General features: G+C 51.2%; 1 protein-coding gene across 1 annotated transcript; it reads left to right on the top strand.

The window, feature by feature from the left end:
* The first annotated feature begins 1,623 nt into the window (after window positions 1–1,623).
* SOD3 (superoxide dismutase 3) lies at window positions 1,624–10,196 on the top strand. Its single transcript, XM_003411292.4, has 2 exons — window positions 1,624–2,024; window positions 8,771–10,196. Exons 1-2 carry the CDS (start codon window positions 1,953–1,955, stop codon window positions 9,512–9,514), a joined length of 816 nt encoding a protein of 271 aa, XP_003411340.3. The 5' UTR covers window positions 1,624–1,952; the 3' UTR covers window positions 9,515–10,196.
* The last annotated feature ends 657 nt before the right edge of the window (window positions 10,197–10,853 follow it).

Here is a 10,853-nt window from a genome sequence, read left to right as displayed (position 1 = left end):
ACAATGGTTCAGTGCTTGGCTGCTATGCTAAACAATAAGGTTGGTGGTTCAAATCCAACCAACAGCTCTGAGGGAGAAAGACCTGACATTCTATTTCCTTAAAGATTACAGTTTAGAAAACCTATGGGGCAGTTCTACTCTGTCACCATGGGGTTCCTATGAGTCGAAATTGACTGACAGTCACCTAACAACAATAGGAAGCTCCTGCTGGCAATGGATTCTTTTGGCCTAGGGTGGAGCCCAGAAGTCTAGATTGTAACAAGATTTCCCACAGCCAGGACTAGTGTTTGGGATCCTGTGGGGCTCCGTTCAACCCTCCATTTCTGTACATCTCTCTCTGCACTGGAGGTATCTGTTGACCCTACTGTCTCCCTACCCAGAGTATGAACCCCCAAAGGGCAAGGACTCATCCAGTTTTGGGTAAGGACCCAGCACAGTACCTGGCACGGAGTGAGCACCACCATGAGCAGAAGAAAGGCAGAATGGAAAGCAGGCAAACTGTCTTTTCCATGAGGGCTTTCTGAGAAAGAAAAGCTTCTATTTCTGGAGAGAGCTGCTGTGACTGAGAAAAGATCATGGCAGCCAAGGAAGAAAGGGCTTTGGGGAGGAACTCGGGGTTCCTGCAGACCACACAGGCTTTTAAGAGACTCCTCCATAACTTTGACAGTAGCAGGTAACAACACAATTATTATTTATTTATTAGTGTGACTGTGTGCCGGGCACTGGGTTAGCACACATATAAGTTTATCTTATTTGGTCTTCACAGCGATCTTGTGAGGTGGACAGCATTGTGTCCACATTGCACAGATGCGGACAGGGAGGTGGAGCAGATGGCCCAGGAACACAGTTAGGAAGTGACAAAGCTGGGACTCAGCAGGCTGAATGTGTAACCGCTACACCCCACCACCCCTCACATCTCCAAGACGTTGTTGTTGTTAGTTGCTGTCGAGTCAATTTCAACTCATGTTGACCCTGTGTGTGTAGAGTAGAACTTGCTCCATGGGGTTTTCAAGGCTGTGATCTGCCAGAAACAGATTGCCAAGTCTGTCTTCTGAGGCACCTCAGGGTGGGCTCAAACCACCAGACTTTGGGCTAATAGTGCTTAATCATTTGTGCCACGCAGGGAGTCCTCTCCAAGGTGTAGCAGCACAACTCCGGAGAAAACATCACACACATGTGTGAGGTGCCCGTTTCCATCTTAAGTTGTTGTTGCTGTCGTTAGGTGCCATCGAGTAGGTTCTGACTCATAGCGACCTTGTATACAACAGAACGAAACACTGCCAGGTCCTGCGCCATTCTTACAATTGCCGCCATGCTTGAGCCCACTGCTGTAGCCACTGTGTCTATTCATCTCGTTGAGGGTCTTCCCCTTTTTCACTGACCCTCTACTCTACCAAGCATGATGTCCTTCTCTGGGGACTTGTCCCTTCTGATATGTTCAAAGCATGTGAGATGAAGTCTTGCCACCCTTGCTTCTAATGAGCATTCTGGATGTACTTCTTTTGAGACAGATTTGTTGGTTCTTTTGGGCACAATTCTGGAAAAAAATCACGCATATGTGCGAGGTGCCCATCTCCATCTTAAATAGTTGCATCCAACAAAAATAAGTCAACGGCTGAGGAAATCGGGGGAAAAGCAAAAGGCCTTTCAATAAAAAGGCCATTGTACGCCTCTCCAAACAGGCTATTTTCTCTCTGATTTTTATTCCCCTGCTGCGTGCTGAAGGTCACTGGCTACGTCTGCACAAGCTGGTAAAGTCACGAAAAGAAATTCTTGGCAAGGGAACCCTGGGACAGAGGAAGAGGAGATGAGGCACTTTAACTGCAAGAAAGTCTGGCTTGCTTTTCCCTCCCTGAACCAGCCCATTGACCTCGTTCCCTCAGGCAGCTGACCACTCCCCTGGGCTGGATTTCCTGTACTCCCACAAACAGTCTGGCTTCTGGAGTCAGCCTATGTTCCTGCCGCTGTCTGGGTGCTGCTCCTCACTTTCCAGGAGGGCAAGTTATTTTGGAAGAGCTGGAAAGGTGGGTGCCATGTGGCAGTTCCTTTCATTCTTCTCAGAGTATGCTTACTAAGAGTTTGAAGCCAGGATGGGGAAATGGGCCCCTTCTTTGAAAAGTATTTGATTATCTTCTTCAGGGAGAAATGCAGAATGACAGTGCTGGGCTGCACTGATGGGGGTCAGTGGGGAGGTGGGTGGGGGGGCTCAGGAGGGCGATGGGGGCCAAAGAAATGGTTCTTCCTTTGGACCTGCCAAGGCCAGTCTAAGGGAACTTTATTTTTAGGGGGAAAAAAAAAAGGAAAAAAACTCAAGTGATGAACCCTGCCTTTCTAGATGTTGTGTGGCTTGGATGTCAGGGACTGCCAAGGAGGAGCAAAAACCAACTGCCATCGACCGCATGTGTTTCACAGTAGAACTGCGTTCCATAGGGTTTTCGATGCCTGATTTTTTGCAAATAGATTTCCAGGCCTGTCTTCTGAGGTGTCTCTGGGTGGACTTGAACCTCCAGTCTTTCGGTTAGCAGTGAGAGTGTTAACCGTTGGTGTCACCCAGGGACTCCCTAAGGAAAAGAAGGTGCTCTGCAAAGCCACCCATTTAGGGAAAGCACAAAGGGGAGGGCCTAGCCAGCTGCTCAGTGTTACCACACTGGCTCCTTCTGGGAGTGTGCCGACAGATTAAAAAAAAAAATTCCGAAGGCTGTAGGAGGATCACATTTTTCACATATACCGACCCAGAAAGGAGGCAAAGCTCCCTACCTTCCCTTGGTTTAGGACAAGGGCCCCATCCCCCTTCTCTGATAACCTTGTTTTCCCCCTCCTGACCCACCTCAGGCTCTCAGTAAACCCTTGGTCACCCAAGCTCAAATTCAGTGGAAGACTATGCAGGGTAGCCTCGAAGGACAGAGGAGTTACAGGCTTAAGAAACAAGGAGTTGGAGCTTACCGGGGTTTGAGAAAGAATCGTCTTCATGCTTTAAAGGAAATGCATCTCCTTAGAATGTTAACTGTAGACGTTCATCAAAGAGAAGCTTCATTGACACACCCCAAACAATCTGTTTCTGCTCTGTGCTATTCAGGGAAAGGGGGCAGTGGTGGTTCAGTGGCACAATTCTCACCCTCCATGCAGGAGAACCAGGTTCAAATTCTGGCCAATGCACCTCATGCGTAGCCACCACCCACCTTTCTGTCAGTAGAGGCTTCCGTGTTGCTATGACGCTGAACAGCTTCCAGACTGAGATGGACCAGAAAGAAAGGCCTGGCAATGTACTTTGAAAATCAGCCAATGAAAACCCTAGGGATCACAGTGGGCAGAATTTTCTTCAGTTGTGCATGGGGTCACTATGAGTCCAGCTGACTCAACGGCAGCTAACAGCATTCAGGAAGAATTTTCCAATCAGCAGAGCCCCTCTGCGTGGCCGAGCTGCCTTAGGAGGTGAGGGGGCTGCTGAGGATGGAAGGCATATCCCCCCATGCCCTCCCCCGCTACCTTCCAGTAGCAACACTGCACCAGGGCCACTTCAGAGGTGTTTCTTTGATGTCATTTTCTCTGAGTCTCCTCCCATCTCTCTAGCTGCTCCTTCCTGGAGTTTTTCCCTGGCCCCTGCTCCTCCAGAGACTTCACTGCTATCTCTCTGTTAATGGCCCAGCAATCCATCTCTAGCTGCAGTTTCTGTCCGATAACTAAGAGCTGCCATTTACTGAGAACCTTCTATGTGTGTGCCAGGCTCTGTGCTATGTGCCTTAGGAAAGAGAGCTGTGCACTGTGGTGCTGAAAGCATGGGCTGTGACAGAGGCGTCACTAATGCTTGGCAGGTAGGGGGCATGCCCTGGGCACCTCTTGAGGAGGGGCGCTAATGAGCAGGTTCTATTGGCCGTCACTATTACCATCGCCAGCTGTACAAGATCATTCAGCAATTCAAAACTAATTGCCATAGGCGCTATTTTCCACAGATAGGGCCCTGTCTCTGGAGCAGACTGCACACCTTCTCCTCTTGTCCCAGCTACTTACCGTATGTGTGACTTTGGGCAAGTCACTTCACTTCTCTGCACCTCGGTTTTCTTCACTTTAGAATGGAGATAACGATAGCACTGACCGCATAGGGTTCTTGTGAGGCTTAAATGAATTAACACACGTAAAGTGCTTAACGGTGCTGGCACGCGTGTTTAACAACAACAACAACAAAATTGCCTTCGAGTCAATTCCGACTCATAACAACCCTATAGGACAGAGTAGAGCTGCCCCCATAGGATTTCCAGACAGCGGCTGTAGGATTCCAACTGCTGACCTTTTGGTTAGCAGTCGAGCTCTTAACCACTGAGCCACCAGGGGTACACGTGTTTAATAGACGTTAGCAATTATACTTGTCTCCTTTCAGCCTTATAGCCAGCCACTAAGGTATTACAATCCCTGTTCGCAGATGAGAAAACTAAGGCTCAGAGAGGAAATGAAGCTGATCTGGAGGCTACAGTCCAGCATTTCCTTTGCTACTTTGCAATAAAAATAACAGAAATAGCTAACCCTTAGAAAGTAGCCTGGTGGTGCAAACAGTTTGCGCTCAACTACTAACCTAAGGATTGGCGGTTCTATCTGCTTCCATAAAGATTACAGTCAAGAAAACCCTAGGGAGCAGTTCTACTGTCTCTGTAACACATGGGGCTGCTGGGATGAGTTGACATCGACTCAAAGCAATGGGTTTGGTTTTTTTTTTAGAGAGTAAGTGGCACAGGCAGCCTTCAGATGCAGGCAATGAGTTCCAGAACCCATTCTTGTAATCACCAAACTAAATTGCCTTTCTGTAGTGGTTAGATTATAGAAAGCAGAGGGTCAGCTAAAAAGAGGAAGACCCTCTACAAGATGGATTAACACAGTGGCTGCCACAATGGACTCAAGCATAGAAACAATTGTGAGGATGGGGCAGAACCAGATAGTGTTTCATTCTATTGTGCACAGGGTCACTATGAGTTGGAACCGACTCAATGGCACCTAACAGCAATCGCTATGTAAAGAATAAATACTCAATCCTGGAGTTTATTTTTAAAATGGTACCAGCTTTGGGGGTGGAAGAAGCCCTTGGAAGTGAAATTGACACTCAAACCAGTTCTTTGGAGGCAGCATTGATCCCTGTGGACAGACTTTAAAATGTGAGAAGAGCCTGGCATGCAATATCTCATTTAATCCCCACCGTGATCCTCAGTGGTATTAACCAACCTTATTCTACAGGTCAGAAACTTGAAGCAAAGAGAGAGTCAGTCACTTCGCCATGGTCTCACAGTTAGTATATGTTGCAATTGGGCTTTGAATCTGGGGCCTGTAAGAATGGAGAGGCGGGGATGTCTGGCTTCTTCATCTAACTTCACAAGGGGGAAGGAGAATCAAGATCAACAGCCCAAGGCTGAGTCCTGTGAGGCGGAGGTCAGACATGCCTCCTCCCTCCAACCTTTTAACCAATTCTTATACTAGCCGTTTCTTCCACAGCACTCTCTACTTTTCTGCTGAGCTTGATAATTCGTTGCAATGGCCACGCAGAACTCACAGACAATAGTCACGGTTAAGGGGTTTATTGGGGAAGTTACAGGTTAAAATTCAGGTTCAGGAATGCTCAAGCTACAGTTCTCCGATCAGGACAGCCTCTTCTCAGCCATCCGTGCAGGTAGGTCTCTCTCCACCCCTGGGCCCCTCGGCCTGGCCTCCACCCTACTCTGGCAAGCCTTAAAAAGCTCTTTTAGCTCTGCTGAGAAGTGCCCAGAGGCACCCCATTCCACCAGTTAGCCTTGGCCTCAAGGCATTCAGCTCCAGCTCCAAGGATTAGCAAATCTAGCTCCACCAAGTGCCCAGAGGCACCCTACTCTGCCAGCAAGCCTCTCACCCCAAGGTCCTCAGCTTTCTTGCTCTGTGGGCTGCGAAGCTTGCCGCGCCATCTCCTGATCGTCTCCTGCCTCTGCTACTGCTGCCATTTCTCTGCTGCCACTTCTTGCCATCTTTGGTATTACAGCTCTCTCTCGGTCTCCTGGTTCTAGTTGCTTTCTCAGAACAGGGATCTTGGATTCAGAGGACATGCTCCGCTCCTGGATCTTCTTTCTCAGTGGCAGTTAGATCTTTCCTTCTTTTCTCTGGATGGCTCACTTTAAGCCTAGCACGATGGCAAAACCGACCAATCCCTTCGTTAGGGTACCCCATACACTCTATTTGCATGGTCCCACACCCACAAGGGTATCATGCACCTTATTTACATTATTAACAAGCTAGCCAATCCCCTTGGTGGGCTACCAGCACCTCACCTACACAGTCATTTCGTGGGAGTCACAAAGACTATGACTAGAAGGACCACATGAAGTAGTTCACTGCACCACAGGGTCTGACTTCAAAACCCCTGGCTGCACCCCAGAATCTTCAATGGAGCTTGAAAAAAAAAAGCCAAGCCCACTGACTCAGAATCTCTTGGAGGTGGGGTCTGGGTATATGATTTTAAAGGCCAGAATCTGATGTGTGGCCAACACTGAGAACCCCTGCCAGTTACACTGCCTCTTCCAGGTGCCAGACCCATGTTTCCACCTGTTTGCCAAACATCTCCACCTGGGCACCCACCAGCATCTCATCCTCTGCAGGCCCAAGTAGAACTCAACTTTTTCCTCCATTTCTTGGATTCTGGTACCACCACAGATTCCCTGGGTGGTGCAAATGATGAAGCACTAGACTACTAACTGAAAGATCGACAGTTCGAAACCCACCAGACGTGCTTCAGAAGAAAGCCCTGGTGTTCTGCTTCCGAAAGGTCACAGCCATTGAAACCCATGGAGCAGTTCTACTCTGCAACACTTGGGGTCGCCATTAGCCTAGTGTCCCCTGCCAGGAGTCTGAGTCCTCTTCAACTCCTCTATCTCCTTCCTTCCCGCCACTGCTGCCCAAGATGTCTCCCAAACCCACGCCCTCCTCTATCTTTGCGGCCTCTATCGCAGACAAGCCCTTACCATTCTGGCTTGGTGTGCCTGCTGACTGTTCCTGCTTCTCTGTGTCGCCATCTCTCCCTGGGCCACCTCCCATGCCCCCTCCTCTGTATTCCCCAGTCCACATCCTTTCTCCTGCCACACTGAATGAACTAAAAACTACCTCATCAGCCACTTCTCTGCTTAAAAACTCCCACCAGCACCCTCCGACTGGTTAATATCCACTCCTTAGCATTGCAAACCCAGACTTTCAGCCCTTGGCTCATATTCCTCTTGAGGCGAGCCTCAACACCTGCCTCATATTGCAGGTCATATATCTGCCACACTAAACTTCCCACCATCCCCAAAACAAACTGTGCCTGTTCACAGCTTGTGAACATAGTCATGTTGTGGCTCCTGCCTGAAATGGCCTTGCTACCCGACTCAGCTGAAAAACTCCTACTCAGCTTGTGGGGCCCACCTCAACTCTCGCCTCCTCTGAGAAGACTTCCGGGAGTCCCCCAGAGAGATGGGCACCACCTCCTCTGTCCTTACCCAGAACAAGGCTCTATCTTCATGAGAGCATCATAGGATTGTGTTGGGATTTGATGGCATGTCTGTCCCTACCCCTCAGATTTTTTAGCTCTTCATTCAACAATCACATATTAAAAGTCTCCTATTGCCATGGGAGCCCTGGTGGTGCAATACTTAACAGCTCAGCTGCTAACCAAAAGGTCAGCAGTTCAAATCCTCCAGCCACTCCTTGGAAAACCTATCAGGCAATTCTACTCTATCCTATAGGGTAACTATCAGTCAGAATTGACTCGACGATGGCAACAGGTTTGGTTTTTTGGTTTGGTATTGCCACATGTAGGGTTGGTGGTGGTTCAGTGGTAGATTCTCATCTTCCATGTGGGAGACCCAGGTTCAATTCCCAGTCCATGCACCTCACGTGCAGCCACCACACTTCTTGCGTGTTTTTCGTTGCTGAACAGCTTTAAGCAGAGCTTCCAGACTAAGAAACCCTAGGGAAAAAGGTCTGGCGATCTGCTTCCGAAAATCAGCCAGTGAAAACCCTATGTATCACAATGATCTGATTCACAACCAGTCATGAAGGTGTGTAGGACTGGGTAGTGTTTTGTCCCACTGTGCACGGGGTCACCATGAGTCAGGGGTTGCCATGAGTTGGAATGACTTGGTGGTAGCTAACAACAACAATATTGCCAGGTGTGGGCCTAGGTGCTGGGGATATGGATGAACAAAACTGAATTTCTGTCTTAAAAAAGCTCCAAGTTTACCGAGTATGGCAGAGAAGAGGGGAAACGGTGTTTGAGAGAGAGGGCGGTGTGCAAAGACCAAGAAGGGCGGACGGCGAGTCTTGTGCGTGGTTATAAGGTAGAATGTAGAATGAGAGAGGCAAGAGATGAGGCTGGGGAGAGGAGGGCAGGAGTAGGCCTTGAAGAGCCATGAGAACCTCCGCCCCATGCCTCCTGAGACCCTGCCAGACCGTGGAGATTGGACTGGATCCTGAAGGTAAAGGCAGTCGCTGAAGGGTTTTAATCACGGAGGGCCATGATCACATTTGTGGTTCAGAAGGATCCCTGTGAGTTTCTTGACAGCTAGGATCTTGTTTCATCCATCTTTGCGACAACAGCATCTAACACAGTGCCTGGCACACAGTAGGCCCTGAAGAAATGTGTGCCGAACTAATGAAGGCACGCAGGACCAGAACGGCCTTGGGGGGCGGGCGGGGGGGCGGGAGGACCGGGAGGATTGGGTCCGATGTTAATGGAGTCCCTGAGATTCCATGTTTAGAGTGACAAAGCCTCGTTCCGCCCTTGCCGCAGGTGTCCTCCACCATGCTGGCGCTGCTGTGTTCCTTCCTGCTCCTGGCGGCCCGCGCCTCTACCGATATGGATACCGACACGGCGGAGCCCGGTTCCAACACGGCAGAGCAAATCCGCGACATGCACGTCAAGGTGACGGAGATCTGGCAGGCGCTCACGCACCGGGGGGCGAGGGACGGCGGGCCGGGCGCCGACCTCTACGCCGCCTGCAGCGTGCAGCCATCCGCCTCGCTAGGCGCTGCGCAGCCGCGGGTCACTGGCCTCGTCCTCTTCCGGCAGCTGGCGCCCGGCGCCAAGCTCGAGGCCTTCCTGGACCTGGAAGGCTTCACCGCAGAGCACAACGGCTCCGCCCGCGCCATCCACGTGCACCAGTTCGGGGACGTGAGCCAGGGCTGCGAGGCCACTGGGCCCCACTACAACCCGCTGGGCGTGCCGCACCCGCAGCACCCGGGCGACTTCGGCAACTTCTGGGTCCGCGACGGTAGCCTCTGGAAGTACCGCACGGGCCTCAACGCCTCGCTCGTCGGCCCCCATTCGATCGTGGGCCGCGCAGTCGTGGTGCACGCGGGCCAGGATGACCTGGGCCGCGGCGGCGACCAGGCCAGCGTGGAGAACGGCAACGCGGGCCCCCGGCTGGCCTGCTGCGTGGTGGGCGTGTGCGGGCCTGAGCCGTGGGCGCGCCAGGCTCAGAAACATGCTGAGCGCAAGAAGCGGTGGCGCGAGAACGAGTGCAAGGCTGCCTGAGCGTTCTGGGCCCTGCAGGAGCCGGGAGATCATACCTTCCGTGCGCCCCGAGACCCTCTCCGCGCCTTGAGACTCGTTCTGTGCACTGCGACCTCTCACTGTCTTGAGTTCTTCCCCACTGCACCCTGATACCCCCGCTCTGTGCACCGAGACCTGACTAGGCCGAGTTCCCTCCATGCGCCCTGAGACCCCTCTCCACCCTGAAGTCTCCTCTCCACTGTGGCCGAGGTCTCCCCTTGAGCCCCGAAACTCCCTCCACCCTGAGGTATCCCCAAGTATGCTGCGACACCCCCCTCCATCCTGAACCACCACCTCCCACACCAGGTGCCCTGAGGGTCCCAGACTAGTGAAGTACCCCATCCTCCCTAAGGGCCTCCCAGGCCCCCGGTGTTCCCTTTCCATCCTGACCCCCATGAGTCCTGAGACCTCACTCTGCCCTGAGGACCCCCTTCCCCCACCATTTGCCTTTAGGTTCCTCCTAGGTGCTGTGAGACTCCTAAGGTGCCCTAAAGGGTCCCCCTCTCCCCGTCACCACTGCTGTTGGGCGGCTGGCCCATTCCTATAGCCGGAGGTTAGGCTCCCTGCCCCGCAACCTCAGCTGTTTTCTGCCACCAGCGGAGAGCTGCTCCTTTGGGGTTGCAGTCTTGGTGTTGCGTATTAAAAACTCAGCAGTTCAGTCCTGCGCCAGGCCCTGGGTTACTTGTTTTGTTTGTTTGAAACTTCTCTCTGGGGCTGAGCTATTTTTTGGAGATGCCAAAGATATTTCCCAAATTCCAGCAGAACCGGAGTTTGCTTACACCCCAGTCCTACTCATTTACTGGCAACAGTATTCAGCCTCTGTGTGACTCCCAAGATGAGGAGGACCAGAATCATTAAGGGAAATTAAAAAAAAAAAAGGAAGCAGCTTCCCAGGGTCCATCCAAGAGCCATAGAGTTCGAAGGGAGAAGAGGCAATCTATCTGCAATAAAATTCCTGGTGATTGTGATGCTGGCACCATTGGCTTGGGAGGGAATGAAGTGCACCAAAGCATCTTGGCCTGTGGCTTCTCACCTTTGCCTGCAAGTGCAGCCTAGGTCCACATCCCAGATGGTGGGGACAGGGTCATGAAGAGGAGACTGGTGAAGTACCAGGGAGATTGGCGTTGGTATCTGGAGTTGTCTGCATTCTCCACAATTACGACAACGCTCTTCGTGACGAAAAGGCAGGTCAAAGTAGTGGGGACCAAAGGTGGTTAATTTTGATTAAGATTTGTTTGAGTTCAGCCTCCTTTTTTAAAAATTCTAACCTATACACGGACTAGTCTTGAATATACCTCTTCATTTTACTGAATAACTGGAT

This window comes from Loxodonta africana, chromosome 5, assembly GCF_030014295.1.
Source record: "Loxodonta africana isolate mLoxAfr1 chromosome 5, mLoxAfr1.hap2, whole genome shotgun sequence".
NCBI lineage: Eukaryota > Metazoa > Chordata > Mammalia > Proboscidea > Elephantidae > Loxodonta > Loxodonta africana.
This window is presented reverse-complemented; position numbering and strand designations above follow the sequence as displayed.

Bases quoted from the DNA above. Each gene is read 5' to 3' on its own strand.
- SOD3 (XM_003411292.4), top strand. From the start codon at position 1,953: ATGTTCCTGCCGCTGTCTGGGTGCTGCTCCTCACTTTCCAGGAGGGCA. The intron at 2,025-8,770 runs GTGGGTGCCATG...CCCTTGCCGCAG, and splicing joins ATTTTGGAAGAGCTGGAAAG to GTGTCCTCCACCATGCTGGC.